The following is a 24,583-nucleotide window of genomic DNA, read 5'->3' as shown; positions in this document are numbered from 1 at the left end:
AATGTGGAGATCTTTGATCCACTTACATTGAGCTTTGTACAAGGAGATCAAAGGGTCTATTTTCATTCTTTTGCATGTTGAATGCCAGTTGGACCAGCATCATTTCTTGAATAGGCTGTCCTTTTTCCATTGAATATTTGCGGCTATTTGTCAAAAATCAGGTGACCATATATGTGAGTGCTCATTTCTGGATCTTCTCTTATATTCCATTGAACCACATGCCTATTTCTGAACAAGTACCATGCAGTTTTCAGCACAATTGCCTTGTAATATAGCTTGAGGTCATGGATAGTGATTCCTGAGAATGTTTTCTTGTTGTTGAGGATGGATTTTGCTATTCTAGGTCTTTCGTTGTTCCATATGAAATTGCACATTGATCTTTCAAATTCCATGAAGAACTGTGTTGGAATTTTGATGGGGATTGCGTTGAATCTGGAGATTGCTTTTTATAGGATGGCAATTTTTAAAATGTTGATCTTTCCAATCCAAGAGCATGGGAGATCTTTCCATTTTCTGAGATCCTCCTCAATTTCCTGCTTTATAGGTTTGAAGTTCTTGTCATACAGGTCCTTCACTTGCTTAGAGTCACACCAAGGTATTTCATAGTTTTTGTGACAATTGTGAAGGGTACCTTTTCCCTAATTTCTTTCTCCACATGTTTGTCCTTTGAGTATAGGAAGGGTATTGATTTGTTTGAGTTAATTTTGTATCCAGCCACTTTACTGAACTTGTTTATCAGCTGTATAAGTTCTCTGGTGGAATTTTTGGGGTCACTCAAGTACACTATCTTGTCATCAGCAATGAGTGATGTTTTTATCTCTTCCTTTCCGATTTGTATCCCCTTGATCTCCTTTTGCTGTCTAATTGCTCCAGCTAGGATTTCCAGTACCATGTTGAATAGGTAGGGTGAGAGTGGGCAGCCTTGTCGATTCCCTGATTTTAGTGGGATTACTTAAAGTTTCCCATCATTAAGTTTGATGTTGGCTGTTGGTTTGCTGTATATTGCTTTTATTATGTTAAATATGGACCTTGGATTCCTGTTCTTTCCAGTACTGTTAACATGAAATGGTGTTGAATTTTGTCAAATGCTTTCTCAGCATCTAGTGAGATGACCATGTGATTTTGTTCTTTGAGTTTGTTTATATGGTGGATTACGTTAATGGATTTCCTTATATTAAACCATCCCTGCATCCCAGGGATGAAGCCTACTTGGTCATGATGAATGATCGTTTTGATGTGTTCTTGGATTCGGTTTGCAAGGATTTTGTTGAGTATTTTTGTGTCAATGTTCATAAGTGAGATTGGTCTGAAGTTCTCTTTTCTTGTAGGGTCTTTGTGTGGTTTAGGTACTAGGGTTATTGTAGCCTCAAAAAATGAGTTGGGTAGCATTGTAACAGATTCTATCTTTTGGAATAGTTTGGAGAGTATTGGTGTTATATCCCCAATAAATATCTGATAAAATTCTGCACTGAACCTGTCTGGACCTGGGCTTTTTTTGGTTGGGAGGCTTTTGATGACTTCTTCTATTTCTTTAGGAGTTATAGGGTTATTTAGATGGTTTACTTGGTCCTCGTTTAACTTTGGGATCTTGTATCTGTCTAGGAATTTGTCCATTTCCTCCAGATTTTCCAATTTTGTGGAGTATAAGTTTTTGATGTAGGATCTGATGATTTCTTGAATTTTCTCAGTTTCAGTTGTTATGTCTCCACTTTCCTTTCTGATTTTGTTAATTTGGATACTCTCTCTTTGCCCTCTAGTTCGTCTGGCTAGGGGTTTATCAATCTTGTTGATTTCTCAAAGAACCAACTCTTGGTTTTGTTGATTTTTTCAATGGTTCTTTTTGTTTCTATTTGGTCTATTTCTTCCCTAATTTTGATTATTTCTTGCCATTTACTCTTCTTGGGTATATCTGCTTCATTTTGTTCTAGGACTTTTAGCTGTGCTGTCAGGTTGCTGATGTAAGCTCTCTCCAGTTTCTTTTTGGAAGCACTAGGTCTATGAGTTTTCCTCTCAGTACTGCTTTCATTGCATCCCATAGGTTTGGGTATGTTGTGTTTTCGTTTTCGTTGAATTCTAGAAAATCCTTAATTCCTTTTTTTATTTCTTCTTTGACCCTGCTACTGTTTAACAAAACGTTGTTTAGTTTCCATGTGTATTTGGGCTTTTTGTTGTCTTTGTTGTTGTTAAAGACCAGCCTTAGATCTTGGTGATCTGAGCAGATGCATGGGAGTATTTCAATTTTCTTACATCAATTGAGGTTTGTTCTGTGTCCAATTATGTGGTCAATTTTCAAGAAGCTGCCATGGGGTGCTAAGAAGGTGTATTCTTTTACTTTAGGATGATATGTTCTGTACATATCTATTAATTCTAGTTGGTTCAAAGTCTCTGCTAGTTTTACAGTGTCCTTGTTCAGTTTCTGTTTCCATGATCTGTCCATTGGTGAGAGTGGGGTATTAAAGTCTTTCACTATTATTGTGTGGAGTGAAATGTATTTTTTGAGCTTTAGTAGGGTTTCTTTTATGAATGTGGGTGCTTTTTTATTTGGAGCATATATGTTAAGAATTGAGACTTCCTTCTGACAGATTTCCACGGTAATGAGTAAAAAGTGTCCTTCCTTATCTTTTTTGATAACTTTTGGTTGGAAATTTACTTTATTCAATATTAGAATAGCGACTCCAGCTTGCTTCTTGGGGCTGTTTGCTTGGAAGTTTTTTTTCCCACCCTTTTACTCTGAGATAGTGTCTGTCTTTGTCTCTGAGATGAGTTTCCTGTATGCAGCAAAAGGATGGTTTTGTTTATGTATCCAGTCTGATAGCCTATGTCTCTTTATTGGGGAGTTGAGTCCATTTATGTTAATAGATATCAATGAATAGTTGTTTCTATTTCCTGCCATTATTGCTTTTGTGGGTTGAGTTGTGTCTGTGTCTTTTTCTTCTTTTAGTTTTCTTGTTTAGGAGTTTTCTTGTATTTACTAGGCTGTATTTTCCCTCATTGTATTGGGTTTTCCACCTATAATTTGTTGTAGTGCTGGGTTTGTGGTCAGATATTTTGTATATTTTGATTTGCCTTTTAAATATCTTCATCTCTCCATCGATGGTGATTGATAGTTTTGCTGGGTATAGCAGCTTGGGCTGGTACTTGTGCTCTCTTAGGGTGTGCATGATGTCTGTCCAGGCTCTTCTAGCTTTCATAGTCTCTGTTCAGAAATCGGGTGTGATTCTGATTGGCCTGCCTTTATATGTTACCTGACCTTTTTCCCTTACTGCTTTTAGTATTCTTTCTTTGCTTTGGGCACATGGTATTTTGACTATTGTGTGTTGGGAGGTATTTCTTTTCTGGTCCAACCTGTTTTGAGTTCTGAAGGCTTCTTTTATGCTCCTGGTCATCTCATTCTTGATGGTAGGGAAGTTATCTTCTATGATTTTGTTGAAGATATTTACTGTGCCTCATAGTTGATACTCTTCTCCCTCTTCTATTCCTATTATCTTTAGGTTTGGTCTTCTCATTGTGTCTTGTATTTCCTGGACATTTTGGGTTAGGTGCTTTTTGTTTTTTGCATCTTCTCTGGCTGTTTTGTCTATGTTTGCAATGTTGTCTTCTGCCCCTGAGATTCTCTTTTCGATCTTTTGTAATCTATTGGAAATGCTTGCTTCTGTGACTCCTGATTTCTTTTTTTGGTGTTCTGCCTCTAGGGTTATCTCTTTTAGTGTTTTCTTTATTGTGTCAATTTCCGTTTTAATTTCCCTCTTCCATTCCTTTATTTCTTTGGTTCTGTTTTCCTTTAGTTTTTTGAGTTCTTTGAGTGTTTTTCTTGTGTCCTCTTTAAAAGCTTCTGAATCTTTTTTTCTTTTCCTCCCGTTTTTTTTTTAAGTATCACTATCAGCATCTTGAGGTATGATTTCAGGTCTGCGTCTTCTTTTTCTGGAGTGTTTGGAATTCTGATGTTTGCTGTTATGGGAGAGCTGGGTTCTGGTGTTGCCAGGTTGTCTTGGTTTTTTTGGGATATACTCTTTCGCTTTCCTCTTGCCATTTTGTTGTCAGTGATATGTTGTCACCTTTCCCTTGTATCTAGTCTTTGTCCCTGGATCTCCACTCTTCCAGGTGGCAGATGGGCCCAGCCCTGTTCTATGCCTCAGGGTCGCTGGGTGGGAACAGAGGTTCCAAAGTTTTGTTCCTGGTCCCCGGATCAGGCAGGTTGGAGGGTGTGCCCCGCATGCGCACTCCGCAGAGATCTCTCTGTTCCCCGGCCGACCAGATCTCCCACTCACCAGTCTCTCAACCTTAGGAGCACTTTTGAAATTTGATTGGGGATATTATAAAAAGATATTTATGATACTCATAGATGGTACCAGTTTTAACAAAGTTACCTCTGATCATCTTTCACAGAGTGATGATGGACATTCTGAAGCAACACCTGAATGGGGTCAAAATGATACAAACAGACAGACTACAGGTATGTATACATACATACATACATACATACATACATACATACATATATATATGTATGTATGTATGTATGTATGTATGTATGTATGTATGTATAACAGAAAATGAGATAATGATTGTTTCCAAAAGCGATTAAGGAACAGTATTAAGCAAAACATATCATTCATTAAAAATATATCAAGAAATAATAGTTTAAAAACTGTTTTGCATTATGAGTCACATTAATACATTTAATACAGAGAAATGTTAACATATAAATAAAATAATGAAGGTGGTATAAAAATACGAAAATGCTATTTATGCATGAAATACCTGGACATGAGGCAGATGTTCATAAGAAAGAGAAAAATACTTTTGTATGTCAATTAAGCACAGTGTGGTAATATAAGGTTGCATGAAAATAAAATGTGCATTTAAAATGTACATGTTCTAAGAACTACAACACAATCCCTATCTTTTATTACTTTTGGTAGGGATTAACTGCTTCATCAAGGAACACTATGTTTCCATGAACCATAGATAAATCAAATCATGTATTATCAGATATACATACATTTGTGGTTTCACAGTTTAATTTTTAGTATCCTTAAGTATAGATGCTAAATAGGTAGTATTTAAGTGGTCATAAAAGTTCATAAAATAATAAAAACAGAAAAACAAGGATATAATTCTTTGCAATAGGGTTTTATAAAGAATGAATATTTAATAAAGTAGAAAAGAGATATTCACTAAGAAGCTTGAACGGCATTCTTATTTCAATTTCCTGATTTTATTTTTTTATTGAATATTTTCTGTATTTACATTTTAAATATTTTTTCTCTTTATTTTATTGGATATTCTCTGTATTTACAATTCAGATGTTACTGCCTCTCACCAATTCTGCCCCCCCTGCCTCCATGAATGTGATCCCTCTCCCAACCTCCCTCTCCTATCTCAGCATTCACCTACACTAGAAAAATGCCCTTTGCTGGACCAAAGTCCTCTCCTCTCATAAATGTCAGAGAAGGTCATTCTCTGTTGCATATGCACCTGAAGCCATGGGTCTCTTTCATGCAAAATCATTGGTTGGTATTTTAGTCCCTTGGAGCTGTAGTGGGTTTGGTTAGTTTATTTATTTTTTTCTTCCCATGGGTTTGCAGACTATTTCAGCTCCTTCAGTCCTTTCTGTAGCTCCTTCATTGTGGTCCTCATGTTCAGTCCGATGTTTAGAGGCAAGCATCCTCCTCTGTATCAGTATGGCTCTGGCAGAGCCTCTGAGGAGGCATCCATATCAGATTCCTGCCAGTGAGCATTACTTGGCATCAGCAATAGTGTTTGAAATTAGTGGCTGCTGAGGGGATGAATCTCCTGGTGAGGCAGTCTCTGGATGATCTTTTCTCCAGTCCCTGCTCCTCTCTTTGTCTCCTTATTTCCTCCAATGAGTGTTTTGTTATCTCTTCTCAGGACTGAGGCCTCCACCTTCTAATCTTCCTTCTCTTTGAGCTTCATAAGTTCTGTGAATTGTTTCTTGGGTATTCCAAGGTTTTTTCTTGGAGGGGAGGGGGGCTAGTATCCACATATCAGTGAGTTAATACCAAGAAAGTTTTTTTTTTTTGACTGGGTTATGTCACTCAGGATGATAGTTCCATCCATTTGCCTAAGAATTTTATGACGTCATTGTTTTTAATATCTGAATAGTACTGCACTGTGTAAATATACCATAATTTCTGCATCCATTCATCTGCTGAAGGATATCTTGCTTCTTTACAGTTGCTGGTTATTATATAGTTATTAAAATATAAATAAATAAATAAATAAATAAATAAATAAATAAATAAATAAATAAATGTGGCTGCTATGAACATGGTAGAATATGTGTCCTGGTTGGATGTTGGAGCTTCTTTTAGGTATATTCCCAGGAGTGGTTTAGCTTAGTCCTCGGGTAGTACTATGTCCAATTTTCTGAGGAACTGCAGGACTGATTTCCAGAGTGGTTGTGCCAGCTTACAACCCTACCAACAGTGGAGGAGTGTTCCTGTTTTGCTACAACCTTGCCTGCTGTCACCTGAATTTTTAATCTTAGTTTTTCTAACAGGTGTGTGCTATAATCTCAGAATTGGATTGACTTGCATTTTTCTGATGACTTGGGATGTTGACCATTTCTTTGGGTGTTTTTCAGTCATTAGATATTCCTCAGTTGAGAATTCTTTGTTTAGCTTCGTCCTCCATTTTTTAATAAGATTACTTGATTATCTAGAGTCTAACTTAGTGACTTCTTTTTATACATTGGATACTAGCCCTCTATCAGATATAGGATTAGTAAAGATCTTTTCCCAATCTGTTGCTTGATTTTTTGTCCTTTTGACAGTGTCCTTTGCCTTACAGAAGCGTTGCAATTTCATAAGGTCCCATTTGTCAATTCCTGACTGTTCAGGATATTTTTGACTGCCCATATGTTTTTTAAGCTCTTCCCCACTTTCTGTTCTCTTAGTTTCAGTGTGCCTGCTTTTACATGGAGGTCTTTCATCCATGTGGACCTGATCTTTGTACAAGGAGATAAGAAAGGATAGATTTGCATTCTTATGTGTGCTGACTGCCTGTTGTGCCAGCACCATTTTTTGAAGAGGCTGTCCTTTTTTCATTGAATATATTTAGCTCTTGAAGAACATTCATGAATAGAAGACTTCAGAGAATTAATTTTGGGAGGTTCTATAGCTGTGTGCTATTTCTTAATTATTAGTTAACACCCCAAACACTAACCTCCCAATTCTCAAAAACAAAGTACCTCCCTCATCCTCTCTCCCTTTTCCTTTCAGGGGATCCTCCCACCAGGTATCTCACCACCATGGCTTCATAAAGTCCCACTGAGGCCAGATAAGTTAGCCCACTCAGGGGAACAGATTCACTAGCTGGGCAATAGCACTAGGGACAGCCCCTGTTATATTTGCTGAGTTGGTCGGGAACCATATGAAGACTGAGATGCACATATGGGACATTTGTGCAAGGATGGGGGCGGCGATCTAGTTTAAGTCTATGAACACTAGTTGGTTGGTGGTTCAGACCCTTGAGTGGTCCTAAGGGTCCAGTTTAGGTGACCCTGTTGGTCTTCCTGTGGAGTTCCTATCACTGTCAGAACCCTCTATTGTTCCCACAACTGTTCCATAAGACTCCCTGTCCTCTGTCCAAAGTTTGCCTATGGGTATCTGCATCTGTTTCAGACAACAGTTGGAAAGAGCTTTTCAGACAATAATCACTTTTCTGCAGGAATAAAATTATCAGTAATAGTTTCAGGGATTGGTGCTTGCCCATGGGACAGTTTTCAAATTGGAAAGGTCATTGGTTGGCCATTTCTTCAGTCTCTGCTCCATTTTTGTCCCTTTAAATTTCTTGTAGACAGGACATATTTTAGGTTGAAAGTTTGGTGGGTTTTGGTATCCTCATTTATCCATTGGGGTCTTGCCCCTCAACAGGAGTTGGACTCTTCAGATTCTATTTCTCTACTACTATGGGTCTCAGGTAAAGTCAACCCCATAAACTCTTGGGAGCCTCTGACCAGTCTCTGGCATAACCTAGACAGGTTCTTTAATCGCAACCATGCGAGCCACAGATCTCCAATTTACTCTCTTGACCCTCTGGCCCTCTGCACTGTCTCTTTACACATCCAATCCTAAACACCTCATTCCCCTCCCTATTTCCTCTCCCACTCAGTTCTCCCCCTCCATCTGCATCTTATGAGTATTTTATTTCCCCTTCTATGCAAGATTGGGAATCCTTTCTTAGGCCCTCCTTCTTGTTTAGCTTATTCGGGTCAGTGGAGCATAGCATGGCTATCCTATCCTTTGTAGCTAGTATTTACTTATAATATTCACATACCATGCATGCCATTTTGGGTCTGTGTTATCTTACTCAGGATGATATTCTCATGTTCCACCCATTGGCCAGCAAAATCCATGATGTGCTTGATTTTTTTCGTAGCTGAATAGTGTACTTGCATGTAAATGAACCACAAAATGCTACTTTTAAGGAAGTAGTTTCTTCTGGGGCCATTTGAATCAATCTGTTATTTACTTTTGCTTTAAAGTTGTGTTTATAAGCTTTTATATTAATTTTTAAAACATGTGTACCTTTTAAAATAACACTCTGTTTGGACAAAATGATATATTAAACCTATTCATAGTCATATGTATTTAACATGTATTTATTCCCAAGTCAAAAAATGACCACTTGGAGACTAAGCATGATAGAAGTTTTATATTGACAAGTAAGATACTCATTTGTACAGATATCTGAGAAAGGCATTAAATATAAACAACTTTCAGAATGGCAGCACCTTTATAATTGCAATAAATTCTTAAGTAATAACAAAGCGTCAGATGTTCCTTGTTTGTATGTATCATGCATAGATAAATAAATTTATAGAGAGGTATAGATAGACAGACAGACAGACAGACAGACAGATTATAGATATAGAGCCTTTATGTACAGAGTCATGGTATGTCTTCAAAAAAATAAGTTTACTTTATTTCTGAGCATTCTTACAAGTAAAATGATGAAGAGATAGAAATCACAATGCTGTGATCATACTGCTCCACTTGGGAAAATCCAAATCGGCAATAATCACTAAGTAGAATTTTTAAAAGTATGAATACCAAAGAAGAATAGATTATTTCTAAAAGCAAGAGAGAATGTTTAATGGCTAGATTATGGAAAAACAAAACAAAACCAACAAACTGAAACAAAACCCCAACTCTAGGTGATCATATTTAGCTATTCTCCTCTAATCATCCTAGAGCAACACCTTTTTCCAAACTGTAGTCAGTTCCTGTCCCCTTTTTATTTTATATTTTTATTTTAGAAGACATTTTATGTCACAGTAAATGCCCTGGTCTTATGTCTCTTACAATATTTTTACCTTGTCCTCCTCAATATTCTCTAACCATTAAGTCTAGAGGTTGGTGTCATATATAGCAATTTGAGTTGTGAACACAAAAACAGTTGTTCTTGCTTTTTCTTAGTCTAGTTCTTTGATGAGCCTGAAAGTTACAACAAGCTGGTGTATAAGGACAAGCACTTGAATGCAGTTAGGTAGTATAATATTTTAGAAGAGTGGTTCCAATAGGTTCTCCTTTGGTTTCTGTGGCCTTGCCAGCCATAGCTAGCAGAAAAAAATGTATAATACCAAACATGAATCCCCTCTTATTGAGCAGGCCTTAATTCCAAGTAGATGCATGTCATTTGCTCTGAGTCTACAAGTGCCACTGTTGTATCTAGCAGAGTACTTTGCCTTTCTGGTTTGTGCTAAAGGACTGAGATCCTCAGTCATGTCAAATCTGTGGTTACACAGTATGAGAATCAATATCCCTTAAGGTCATCCTTCTTTTCCCAATTGGCCTTTTGTGTTTGAGTGCCATAAATAGCTATGGTTGTTGTTATTCTCAGCTCTACTGGATTTGAGAAGCTTTTGTGGGCATTAGTTGGGAATTGTCTGAGAGCATGTCTTCAGGGGAGAATGACTGTGTAGTGTAGAGCAAGAATGCACATCATCAGTACAAGCTCAGAGATAGTAAGCATGTAATGAAGAAGGGAAAGTGAGAAAGCAAGCCAAGCACAGGATTTTAAAGAGAAACATTATTAAAACAATTTCAACCCTACTTATCTTCATTAGAATGAGGCAAAGAAAAATATAGTTTCTTCAAATTATGTTAAATCTATTAGGTCAGGATTTACTGAAGACAGTTCATATAGGTACAAAATAACAAATATATATCTATTTTTGATTTAGAATAAACACTTTAATTGGTATTTGTGAGTTGGCAAAGCACTCTAAATATTTTAACACTAGAGAATTTGTCATTAGCATACACAGTGTCTGTAATAGAAACTAGAAACTAGAAATAGAGCTGGTCTAGAAATATCTATTTTACCTGCATTCAAATGTTTGCTATTCAGTTATTACTCCTTTCTTAATGTTATTGTATAATTTATTTAAAATTGGAAATTCAGATACTCCTAAATTTATAAAATATTTATGCAGTTTAATGCTAGTATTAAATTTAGTTGTGTGTTTCTAAGTATCTTCCACAAATAGATGATTGCCATTTTTCTCGAGCAGTAAATGGAGGAGCAGAAAATATTTTACAGGGACAAATAAAAGGTAGGAACAACATCGTTTTTAAAAGTTATATCTTAGTGATTTGTTTAAAACTGGACAATATGCTATAAAACTAAGTAAATAATATCACTTGCAAAATGTATAAGAACGTTAAAAACAAATGATTTCAGGGAGTTGTCTGGTTTCAAGAACATATTATTTTGATCGAGTTAATAAAGAACCTGGGTCCTGAATCAAACTGTAATATATTCTAATATTACGAATGCTAATAAGTAAGGAACAGATGATGATAAATGAAGGCAAGAACAAGAAGATAATGCGTGCAGCGGGGAAATAAATGCAAATCAGACACTGTACATGAACATCTGATTAGTTCTAAAGAGATTAGGCCACTCATAAACTATACTAAGAAGTATGAGATTGCTTATGAAATCTCAGTTTTGATGATATGGAGGATAGAAATGACAGTCTTTGTTCAAAAAAGGTAAATAAAGTAAAGACCCATGTAAGAAAATTCTAGTGACCAGATCTCTGCAAGGTTTGATCAGTCCTGCTTTGGAGATAACATAACAAATATATAATTTGGATGCATAGCTCTAGGGTTTTTCATTTGTAAACCTCAGGAGGTGCATATGATACTGAATTTCCATCTACTCTCTGATTAACAAAAGCTAGACATATTGTTAGAAAGTTTGTATGTCACCTTTGAAAGTTATTTAAAAAAAAATCAAAACTAAAATTATGACCATTTTATTTTGTTTGTCAGAACAGTTGGTGCCAGAGGAAAGTTTGGAATGAAAGACCAAGGCAAATTTTATTGCTTTCTCCTTTTTAGAATCTTGATGTGTCAATTCCATATGGTTCTACAATTTTTAATTTATTCAATATGCTGCCATCCAGGGGATGGGATGTAATTACAGTAACCTGTAACATAAAAAAATAGAAATATACAAATATATCAATAGAATATTTTGATATGAAGCATACTTTATAGTACAAAATAAAAAGTAAGTTGTGGAAGTATGAATAACATGAGGAAAACTCTTCAGCAAACTCAACTTAGATAATTCAGCTTTGCATAAAAATGATTTAACTATGAACAACTTGGGCACTATGGTTTAGAAATAGCTGAGAAAAGTCATAGGAGTCTGCAAGGACAGCAGCAATAAGCATGCCAAAGTCGACAAGAAAAGGTCCACAAGTCTTCAACTCTACAAAAAGACTACTTTGAAGCAGTACTTGAGAGCAGAAAAAATAGTCTCCCTTCAGGGTAGAGAACATTAATTGGTTTATCAGTACCAAATTTTCAGCCATATGAGTGTGAGTGATTGTGTATGTCTGTGTGTGTGTGTGTGTGTGTGTGTGTGTGTGTGTGTGTGTGTGTGTGTCTGTGTGTGTGTGTGTGTGTGTGTGTGTGTGTGTGTGTGTGTGTGTGTACAAAACAATGACAGGGAAAGCCATGACTTTCAAGGAGAAAAAAGATGAGAGATGAGTTTATAGAAGAATTTTGAAAGAGAATAGAAAAGAAACATCATAATGTTATAGTTGCCAGTTTTGAGTACTTGCATAATATATACAAATGATGTACTATTGGAGACAAGAACAGTTCATTGTTTTGTTTTGTTTTTAATGAGGAACCATACCCAAAGCCTGTGCTTGCTAGGCAAACACTGTAACATATAGAATTATTCTGATATATTTATCAGAAAATTCAGTTTATGTTTATCTTGTACAATCATATTTCACTATGGTAAATTATTACATACATGTTTGGCATATGCTGATATGACATAATTTAATTTTTAATTTTTAATTATTCTCATTTTTGAGATTATAATACAATACCACATCTTCTTTGCCTTACTTTGCCTCCCTTTAAGCCCTCTAAAGTTCACCAACTTAATGACTTTCATATTTATAACCTCTTTTTTATCATTGATGCATCTAGAACTATATACATCTCCTGCTTACTGTACAGTATTACTTGCAATGGAATCATGCATATTGGAAGATAAGCTACAACCAAAACTTTACTAAATCAGCATATAACAAGATTCTTTAAAATGTCTTATAATACCATGATAAATGACTATGAGAATAGCACATATTTGGATGGGAAAAGAACAAATCTTATGAGCACTTCCATTAACATTATATTGCTTTTGATGTACATGGTTATTAATTATTAATATCCAATAGTTCTATGAAAATAACCTATGTTACTAATGAATCTCTATTATACATTTTGTTTTATATGAGATCAGATTAATAAATTTTTATTGAAATGTATGGATGTATGAAAAAATGAGCTACAAATTTTGCTAAATCTGTGCTTTTGTTTTTATTCAGGATATTTTTTACATTGTTTCTCAGGCAGAAAAAAAAAAAAAAAAAAAACAAAATTTCTAAATAAAGCAAGCAAACTCAAGTTCCCCAAACCTATCATAATCATTTATAAATCTAACCACTGTAATTAATTTAAACTTTGCCTAAATGATGTTATTCATCTTAATATAATAAATTGTCTATTTGTCTTTTTAGAATCTGCAAAGAAATATCCATACTTGAAGGTAATAACTTCTAAATGCTTGCTTAGAATTATAGACTATATTTTTGTAGACTATTTTAACAATGTCAATATTTTTGTTTTAAAATTTATCCAGGCAGCCAATAAAATGAGCCATTTCATTCAAAATAAATGTTCACAAGATAAGGATGAAGAAACATTACACTCAGGTATTCTCAAACACCATTTATTATGGAAAGAAGAACTTGAAATTATATGAAATATTCACAAAGTTTGAAATTGTAATTTCCCTGACATCTGATTCAGGATATTTGGGATGAATATTATAAATGCACAGATACAGTCTTTGGACCATCAGCATTGCTTGTTCATTCTCATCTCTTTATTGAAGAGAAAATGTGTTATTAGGAGAGTTTGTAATGCTTCCATATGATAGACAGAGGGTCCTAGCATGATGAGAGAGCTCTTCGAAAAATTCATGGCCCAGCAACAGCAACAACTCCATGATGAAGTCTTTGAAGAAAATAAGGAAACCTGTTACATTTAGAACTATCTATATTCATCCCGAATAGTAACAGAATAATTTAAAAATATATCAGTATACAACCTGCTATGTGATTCTCATAATCTAACTACTGTCCATCTTTTATTTGCAATTGTTCTGCAGCTATCTATTCCTGAACCACTGTTATATCCATTCTTTTTCTTTCAATTTTATTGGATATTCTCTGTATTTACATTTCAAATGTTATACTCTTCCCCTCCTACTCCCCTTCCTCTTCCCCCTCAACTTGCTTCCATGAAGGTGCTCCCTCTCCCAATCATTTCCTTCACATCAGTGCCTTGGCTTGTTGATAATATTGTTCTTCCCATTAGGGTGCAAACCCTTCAGCTCTTTCGGTTCTTTCTCTAGCTCAATCATTGTGCTCACTGTGTTCAGTCTGCAAGCATCCTTATCTGTACTTATATGACTCTGGAAGAGTCTCTGAGGAGACATCCATGTCTTATTCTTGCCAGTTATCACTTACTGGTGGCTGCATATGGGGTGGGTCTCCAGGTGAGGCAGTCTCTGAATGATCTTTTCTACAACTCCTGCTCCTTTATTTGACCTTGTATTTCCTCCAGTGAATGTCTTGTTCTCTCTTCTAAGAGGGACTGAGGCATTCACTTTCTGGTCTTCCTTATTTTTGAGATTCATAAGGTGCGTGAATTGTTTCATGGGCATTCAGAGCTCTTTGGCCTAATATCTGTTTATCGTTGAGTACATACCATGTGTGCTCTTTGTGACTGTTTTACCTACCTCAGGATGAAATTTTCTAGTTCCATCTATTTAGGAATTTCATGACATAATTGTCTTTAATAATTGAGTAGTACTCCATTGTACAAATGAACCACATTTTCTGTATCTATTCCTCTGCTGAAGGACATCTGTTTTTTTTTTTTTTTTTTTTTTTTTTTTTTTTTTTTTTTTTACCCTAGGTTCTGGCTATTACAATTAAAGCTGCTATGAGCATAGTGGAGCATGTGTCATTGTTATATGTTGGAGCTTCTTTTGGGTATATACCTAGGAGTGGTATAGCTGGGTCCTCAGGTAGAACTATGTCCAATTCTCTGGAGAACCACCAGACTGATTTCCAGAATGGTTGTACCAATAATGGAAGAGTGTTGCTCTTTCTCTACATCCTTGCCAGCATCTACTGTCACCTGATTATTTGGTCTTAGCCATTCTGACTGGTGTGAGGTAAAATCTCTGGGTTGTTTTGATTTGCATTTCCCTGATGAGTAGGAATATTGAGCATTTCTTTAGGTGCTTTCCAGCCATTCAGTGTTTCTAACTGAAAATTCTTTGTTTACCTATGTACCCCATTTTTTTCTTTTATTAATTTTAGATACTCTCTTTATTTACATTTGATATATTATTCCTTTGCCCACCCTGCTCTCATCCTCCTCCCCCCTACTTGTCTTCAGGAATGTGCACTAGCTGCCAATCACCCTTTCCATCTCAATGCCTTAACATTTCCTTACATTGGGAAAATTGTGCCCTCACTAGACCAAAGGTCTCTTCTCAAATTGATTCAAGACACTGCTATTCTCAGCTACATATGCAACTGGAATCATGGGCCTCTCAATTCGTGCTCAATGGTTGGAGAGCTTGTCAAGGGAGCTGTGGAGGATTTGGTTGGGTGACAATATTGTTCTTCCCATGAGGCCATTGTATCCCATTTTTAAATACAGGTTTATTTGATTATTTGAAATCTAACTTATTGAGTTCCTTGTATATATTGGATATAATAGCCCTCTATCAGATGTAGGATTAGTAAAGATTCTTTCCCAGTCTGTTGACTGCCGTTTTTGTATTCTTGATAATGTCCTAAGCTTTATAAACACTTTGCAATTTCATGATGTTAGATTTGTTGATTCTTGATCTTAGATCGTGATCCACTGGTGTTCACTTCTGTTCACAATTTTCCGTAGTGCCTATGTGTTCTAAGCTCTTCCCCACTTTCTGTACTATTAGTTTCATTGTACCTGGTTATATGTGGAGGTCTTTCACTTGGACTTGACCTTTGTACAAGGAAATAAAAATAAATCCATTTGCATTCTTTTGCATGCTGACTGCCAGTTAAACCAGCACCATTTGTTGAAAATTCTGTCCTTTCTCCTTTGAATGTTTTTAGCTCATTGTAAAAGATAAAGTAACCGTAGGTGTGTGAGTTCATTTCTGGGTATTGAATTCTGTTCTAATGATCTACTTGCCTGTCTCTGTACTAATACCATGCTGTTTTTTTAAATCACAATTGAACTGTAAAAGAGTTTGAGGTCAGAAATGGTGATTAGGGTATTAAATGCACATTTGCATTGTCACCAATATTTTCCAGTCTCTATGTATGACAAAAAATGTTAACTGTCTTCTTCTTTGTATTAATTACATATATGGCTTTATTATCAGAACTAAGTATAACATCTACATCAGAAGAACAAATATGTCCTGATTCCAGAGGAAAAAAGCATCACATGGTAAGGTTGTTGTAATTACTAATATAGTATTTTTATTAATAAATAATGCAAAATAGGTAAATACAGTTGCCTTCATACTTCCCTACAGAATCTGTTACAAGGACTGAATATTCCCTTTTAATAATGATTTAACTTGTCTAGACAATGAACCTAGTTTAACAATATTTAATAACATAATGGGATCTTACCCTTAGTCACATTACAAACTGTTTATATCACGGTTTAGATTACATACATATATTATTCTCAAATGTTTAAAACACACCTGAAATTTAATACATTTGAATGAGCATTTTTGAACCATTTATGACTAATAACCTTAGAATCTGATTCATGCCAAAAGACTCCATTCCCGGTATGTAAAATCTCAGATTTCTTCTTCTGAATCATATATCTTTCATTTAAGTTTCAATTATTCATTCAATGAATTATTTATGGATCCTAATTTTTCATGTATTTAAGCAAACTGGACCAATGGATATTGCTTATTTAATCACAGTTAAAAATCAAGAAGAAAATACGGATATTACTCAAGACAAAGGTAAGAAATCTTATTATAAAACATCATTTGTTGGATGGTTATTTAAAACAAGACTGACACATTCTGTTACCATAGAAAATTTAAATATTGCATGTTGATTAAATAGTAGAATATGCTAATAAATATTAATTTGATTACTTTATAAAATGTAGGCTGGAGCAATCACTTAGCTGTTAAAAATCTATGATCACACTCAAATAAAATTCACATGAACAATGTTTACTACGAAAATAAACATGGCAGGTCTACAACACCTGAGTAATATTAGGATTTAAGGATCAGCAGTGATTAGAGTAACAATGATTATAAAAGGTAAAGGGCAGTGTGTAGTGAAGAAAAGTTAGCTGGTATTAGCAACATGTGTCTAAGAGACAGGACTAAGTGTTCGTATATTCTTGTTTTCACTAACTATGGTGTGGATTGAAGTATTGGGTAATAAAATCGAGATATATATATATATATATATATATATATATATATATATATATATATATATATATATATATATTGGAATATCAGTCATATGTGTACAACAAGTAACATAACGTATTTCTAAGTCCAAAGATAGTGTATGATAAGCTTCAGAATAGAAAGTAGAAAGAACCGTGTGTGTGTGTGTGCGTGTGTGAGAGAGAGAGAGACAAAGTGACAGAGACAGAGACAAGAGAGATAGATAACTGTCATGAATGATATCTAAAGATTAAAAGCCCATGTGAGTAGTTAAGATAGCACTCATGAATAATTTTATGATAAACGCTTTAGAAGGAAAGTCTGTGTTTATGAAACTGTTGATAATTTCATGAATTTCCAATCTGAAATTATGTTTTCAATGAAAATTTGGATGTGGATGCTCTGAGATGTGCATTTGTAGAAAATTTTCAAGTTTTATATATCCTGTTGGCACTCTATACAAAGTCTGCATAGCACATTTGTGGATATTTTGAAGACATCTAAAAGTACTCCATCTCTGACAAGGGTCACAGGCAGATCAGGCACCCTGACAGCTGGTCTCACAATAGTCTGCCTGCAGAGAACTGAACACGCAGAAGAGACACTGGAGTGCCCTCACTACTGAGCCCATGGGTGAGCCCATACTCTCTTTCCACTAATTATCTGAGGAAAGACCTCCAGGAATGCTCAGATTCATGGATTGCAATGCAGTCTGGGATCAGACTGGTTCAGCCTCCATCTGTTCCTAGAGCCACAGGCAGAGCAGGAACAGTGCCATCAACATTCTCTGCTGGAGCACACAGCAGAGATATAGGAGCCCTCTCCCTATTGAACTCACGGGTGAGCCCACATATCTCTCCACTGATTATCTGGGGAAAGATGCCCTGAAATTCTCAGGGCATGTATATCACACTACTTTGTGGGTCTGTAACCTTCAGGCCTCCATCTGCACCCAGAGCTAGAGCTGGTTCATCACCATTGAAACTCACAGCCTGCCCATAAAGAGCTTAACACTCAGAACCAATCTCCCTCTAGAGCTGACAGCACACAGACACACAGAAAACACAAGCTCCATTCAGAGACAAGATCAACTAACATCAAAGTTAAGAAGATGGAAAGAGGCAAGTTCAAGAGCCTAATTAACAGAACAAAGCAAGACAACTTGGCAACTCCCGAACCCAGTTCTCCCACCACAGCAAAAAGTTTATATTCCCATACACTAGAAAATCAAGATTTGGACTTAAAATTTTGCCTTGTGCTGATAATAAAGGGCCTCAAGAAGCACATAAATAACTCCCTTAAAGAAATAGAAGAGAACACAGATAAACAAGTACAAGCCCTTAGAGAAACACAGGTAAACACAAGCAAACAGATGAAGGAATTGAACAAAACCATTCAGGATCTAAAAACAAAAATAGAAACAAACAAACAACCAAAAAATAAAAACAAAGAGTCACAAACCTGGAGATAGAAAACCTAGAAAAGCGGTCAGGAATCATAGACACAAACATCTCCAACAGAATAAAATCTCAGGGGCAGAAGATAACATAGAAAGCATTGACACAACAGTCAGAGAAAATGTAAAATTTAATAATCTCCTAAACTACAATACCCATGAAATCCAAGAAGAAAAGAGAAGGCCAAACCTAATGATAATATGTGTAGAAGAGAGCAATGACTCTCAACTAACAGGCCCTGTAAGTATGTTCAACACATCCCTAACCTAAAGAAAAAGATGACCATGAACATACAAGAAGCCTACATAGCTCTAAATAGATTGGAGCAGAAAAGAAATTCCTCGAGACACATAACAGTCAACAATCAAATGTTTAAAACAAAGAAGGTAAACTAAAAGCAGCAATGGAAAAAGGCTAAGTAACATATAAAGGCAGACCAATGAGAATTACAGCAGATCCCTCAACAGAAATTATGGAAGCTAGAAGATCCTGAAGAGACAAAAGATGGACCATAAGAAAATACAAATGCCAGCCCACGTTACTATGTCCAGCAAAACTCTCAATTACCATAGATAGAAAAAGCAAGATATTCCAGGACAAGACTAAATTTACACAACATCTGTCCACAAATCCAGCCCTACAAAAGATAATAGATGTAAAACTCCAACACAAGGAAGGAAACTACACCTTAGAAAATGAAAGAAAATATCCTCTTAAACCAATCCAAAAGAAGAAAGGCAAACAAATATACTTCTACTTCTGTAAGAAAATAACAGAAAAAAAAAAAAAAAACCAATCATTGTTCCTTAATATCTCTTAACATCAATGGACTCAATTCTCCAATTAAAATACTATAGACAAATAGACTGGATATATAAACAGGACCGAGCATTTTTGCTGCATAAAGGAAACTCATCTCAGCAACAAAGACAGGCACTTCTTCAGAGTAAACAGTGGGGAAAAAACTTTCCAAGTAAATGGTCTCAAGAAACAAGCTGGAGTAGCCATCCTAAATTCAAATAAAATAGATTTTTAACCAAAAGTTATCAAAAATATATGGAAGGACACTTTTTACTCATTAAAGATAAAACCTATCAATAGGCACTCTCAACCCTGAACATATATGCTCCAAATATAAGGGCACCCACATTCATAAAAGAAACTCTTCTAAAGCTCAAAGCATATATTGCACCACACGCAAAAATAGTGTGAGACTTCAACACCTCATTCTCATTAACGGACTGGTCATGGGAAAATTAACAGAGACACAATGGTGGTTCCTCAAAAATTTGGACCCAGCAATACCACTCCTGAGCATATACCCAAAATAAACTCTAATATATAGCATGTTTCTAGCAGCCTTATTTACAACAGTCAGAAGCTGGAAAGAACCCAGATATCATTCAACAGAGGAATGGATACAGAAATTGTGGTACATTTACACAATTACTACTCAGCCTTTAAAAACAATGACTTCATGAAGTTCCTAGACAAATGAATGGAACTTGAAGCTCACAACCTGAGTGAGTAACCCAGTCTTTCTCTCTCTCTGTCTCTCTGTCTCTCTCACTCACACACACACACACACACACACACACACACACACACACACACACACACAACACTCATATTATGTTCTTACTAATAAGTGGATACTAGCCCCAAGAAACAATTGGCAGACATTCTGAAGATCAAAATAAAGGAAGGTTAAAAAGTAGATGCCACAGTTTTTCTTAGAAGGGAGAACAAAACACTCATGAGAGAAAATCATGGGACAAAAAGAGGAGTAGGGAATGGAGAAAAGACCTCCCAAAGACTGCTTCACCTGGGGATACATCCCATTTGCAGCTACTAAACCCAAGCACTATTGCTAATGCCATGTAGTGCTTACTGACAGGAATGGTGGCCTCTTCAGAGGCGCTGCCAGAGCCATACCAATACAGAAGAGAATGCTTGCTGCTAACCTTGCAACTGAATGTGGACACCCCAATGAAGAGCTAGAGAAAGGACTGAGGGAACGGAAAGAGTCTGCAACCCCATGGGAAGAACAAAATTATTAACTAAGAAAATCCACCACAGCTCCCAGGGACTAAAACACCAACCAATGAGTTCACATGAAGAGACCAATAGCTCTAGGTGCACATGCAGCAAAGGATAGCATTCTCTGTCATCAGTGAGAGGAGAGAACTTTGATATAGTGAAGGCTCCTTTTCCCAGTGTAAGGGAATGCTGAGGTACTGAGGTAGAAGTGGGAGTTTCAGAGAAAAAGCAACTTCATGGGGACAATAAGAGGGTTATGGGGGATGGGAATGGAGGAAATGGGATAACACCTGAAATGTAAACACAGAGCATATCCAATAAAGAGAGAGAGAGAGAGAGAGAGAGAGAGAGAGAGAGAGAGAGAGAGAGAGAGAGAGAGAGAGGAAGTTATAAAACAAACAATCAATGAGACTTACAGGAATTTTATTTTTAATTCTTTGTGTATAACATAAGTTAAAAAATTAAGAAAGCATAATATAGAAACATGAATGTTAAAAAAGAGATGTTTATAAGCAAATCTATTGAGTAATATTTCAAAACATAATAAAACAAAGGATTCTCAGTTTTTCTACAACCAAGAAATGTTACTTCCACAGCAAACAGCTCAGAGACAAGATCTATAATTCCCTGTGGTTAAATAGTTGCTCACTCTCTATTAGTCTATAATGCTTCTAGTTGTGAAAATCTAGTTTTACCCCCTTGAGAACAGAAAAGAGGAACTTGTCAGATGGCTTTACTGGAGAATGTAGGAGACCTTATGTAGGAGAAGTGAAGGTTGAGAGAAAAATCACCCATGCAAAGTTCATATTAATAATAAGTGGAAAGCAAATGCTTTGCAGAAGCCTTTGGGTTTTATTTGCTTTCATTTAAATCAAAGACTGTGACTTCTAGTGCACAGCTTGTTGGAGTAACAGGAATACAGATATGTGATGACAAATGCAGCAACTACACACTACACGTAAGACACATCAATTGCATATGGTTCAGTTATCTTCGGCACAAAGTTACTATCAATTTGAATTCTGAACCATGCCTTCTGTTTGCTATGACAACTAATTTCTAGTAATCTAGTTACTTGCCAAAATTCTTTTGGTTACTAGTACTGTAAATAATATCAATGTAATTTTTAAAACAAAGAACATATTTATTAATTAAATTCTAATCATGTTTCTTTTATTATTTCACCACTTAATTGATATATTTTTTCTATTTTTCAGTTATACCATTCCATTGTAATATATAGTTTTATATTTTTCCCATGAAGTATCTCATAAACAAACGTTTTGAGAACTACATAGAACAATGCAAAATAATTAGGTCATAGAAGTAGCTCACATGCATTCAAAAGAGAACTATTTCATGCATGATCATGAAGATCCAAGCTGACCAGTTCATAAAAGTTTCTTAACTAAGTGAAACATGCTTCTCGTTAAAGATTTTAAGTCAAATTGTGTTGTCAAAATTACAATATAAAGTAGGGATTGTGATATATTCACATTTACAAAATGGTAAAATATTTAATTAAAATTAGCTACTGAGGTATTTATTCTCTCATCAGGTTTAGCGGTTAAAAAGACATCTGAGATATTTTGTTTTGTTTTGTTTTGTTTTGTTTTGTTCGTTCTGAAAAACACATCAAGTAAAATTAAATCTATACAAATTTCCAAGTTTACTTCTATTATGTTTTATTTCTTTCCTGATTGGGACAAAATAGAAAAAATCAAATCAAAGGGTATCCACATCCTCCCTATTAAAACACTATCCTAAACCTAATTATGAGAATATTTCAACACACAATTAATTCCTCATTTCATGCTTGATGTGTAATTGATGTATACATTATCTTTGATATTTTAGACTCTCCTGATGAATATCCTGAATCTGAGGTAACAACTCACACTTATCACGTATCATTAATTTAATATTGTATGAAATATAGAAGTTGTAAATAAATGTTTGCAATCTCATACAGTGTAGCACCAAAAAGACATATTCCATTGCACATGATGAATCAGACACGAATCCAGAGGACTCATCGCATACAGGTGAATCTTGGAGTATTGGTTTGTTTTGATTCTTTTCTTTTGTTCCCTAAGTTCGGTATTTTTGTCAACAATGTAAAAAGTAATTGTAATTTAAATTCTTGAAAACATTATTTACTTGATTAAGATAATAATATGTTTAAAGTTGTGAAGTTTAACTCACCTACATACCTTGTTATGTATCAGCACACTAAATTTCAACTTACAAATCTCTATGATGCTTAGAAACTTTTTGGCTTAAATTATAAGAGTGAACTATTTTCTCACACTTCACACTATGTAGCAGAAAAAGGACATACGATATACATGCTTGCACCCTCAGCTCTTCCATAACATATTCCATTTTATTTCTGGAATGTAACAGTACCAGTACTAATTTTTTTGAAACTAAAATATTGGTACACATTATACTTACTAATTAAAATTAGGTAAGTGTATTGATCATCTATAGCTAACTCTATCTTAAATCCCTAGAAGGTGTTTTGTCAACTTAACACAAGATAGAATCATTTTAGAAAAGAAAAGATAAATAGAAAAAAAAGACATTTTTTCTATTAATCTGTTTTGTAGATTGCACAACCCACTTGGGGTTGTACCACTCCTGGATAGGAAGTCCTTGGTTATAAGGAAGAAGGGTGAGCAAGCCAATAAGAACAAACCCCTCAAGCAGCACTTCTTTATAATGTTCCCTTCAGACCTTGCCTCAAAATTCTTGCTTGTTGTTTCTGTGAACAGCCCTTTTTCATATTAGTGTGTGATATTGTGTGGGTGTAGAATATGTGTGCATGTTCTGCATGAAGAGGGCATATTAATGTATTTCTGTAGGAAAAAGGATATACTATAGAGAATATGTAGAGATTATAGGTCAACTTTGAGTTTCTGTCCATGCCTTCTTTCTTATTTAAGTTAGGTTCTCTTCTTTTCTCTGAATATTCTAAACTAGATAAATATTAGACTCATATTCTTAAATTCTAAATTGCCATCCAATCATAGGTGTTGTGGAATTATAGACTTGTGCTCCTGTGTCAAATTTTACATAATATCTGAGGGTAAAATTATATATACAAGTGTAATAATCTGTATACTCCACACATATCCTTTCCCTCTGTGTGTCATTTGTTCTGGTCTTACAAAGAGATTCTGATTCCAGCATCAAGTGTTGTATACATCTGCCCTTCTTTACTATCTCCATTAAAGTCACATGTGAACCATTCTGTCAACCTTACCTCTAAAACATCACTGATATTTAATTACAGTCTTTAAACTTTAGCTCTAGAACCTTATAAATAATATATTAAAAAAAAAACTCTAGCTATGTTATAAAACATATCATCAGTCTGAATTTTCCTTTCTGTTTTTACAACATGTATGATTCTTTACAGGGCAAGTTTCTGAACTCACATCAGAAGAGGAACAGAAAAAGGAAGACAATAATGACAGCAAGCAATGTTTGGTGCATTCAAACATTTCATTTAATATTTTTGTTTATCGTTAAGAGATAGTGTTTATATTTGAAACATATTTGAAAATCACTAAATGATAATTTTACAGGAATATTTAAAACCTTTTAAATTAGTTGCCCAATTCAGAATATTTTAGCATCCACAGTAACTGATAATCTAGCATCATCCTTACATATCTCAAATTTTCTCAATGATTTTTTTTCATAAAAAAATTTTATAATTTTACCATATTTTACATGATAAAATCTTGATTAAGTTGGAGATTTTTAATGAAGATGCTAACATTTTACATAGTAATCACATCTTAATTTTTATTTATGCTAAAGAATCAGCTGTTTAATTGATTCTAAAATGAGGTTTTCATGGTCAGGCAACTGTACATTGATTAAGCACTTCATTAGGTATTTTTAATCTATTGAACTATTTTTTTTAATTTGAGAGGATAGGCATTATACTGAATGTAACAACCGTGAAAGGAATATTGGTATGGAACCATCAGTCCTTT

The 24,583-nt window shown here is 35.1% G+C and overlaps 1 protein-coding gene across 1 annotated transcript in view; it reads left to right on the top strand.

The window, feature by feature from the left end:
* The window catches only part of LOC308431910 (uncharacterized protein), a gene marked incomplete at both ends in the record, with an annotated part of 176,624 nt that overhangs the window by 35,848 nt on the left and 116,193 nt on the right, over positions 1-24,583 (top strand). Inside the window, 7 exons of the mRNA XM_080931510.1 lie at positions 4,387-4,453; positions 13,082-13,110; positions 16,548-16,626; positions 21,283-21,347; positions 21,451-21,531; positions 22,546-22,618; positions 23,998-24,068. Coding sequence (XP_080787636.1) covers positions 4,387-4,453; positions 13,082-13,110; positions 16,548-16,626; positions 21,283-21,347; positions 21,451-21,531; positions 22,546-22,618; positions 23,998-24,068 — 465 coding nt within the window. The remainder of the gene's footprint in view (positions 1-4,386; positions 4,454-13,081; positions 13,111-16,547; positions 16,627-21,282; positions 21,348-21,450; positions 21,532-22,545; positions 22,619-23,997; positions 24,069-24,583) is intronic.

The sequence above is a fragment of the Micromys minutus genome, assembly GCF_963924665.1.
Source record: "Micromys minutus genome assembly, chromosome: 17".
NCBI classification, from domain to species: domain Eukaryota; kingdom Metazoa; phylum Chordata; class Mammalia; order Rodentia; family Muridae; genus Micromys; species Micromys minutus.
Note: the sequence above shows the minus strand (reverse complement) of the source record. Positions and strands in the feature narration are given on the sequence as shown.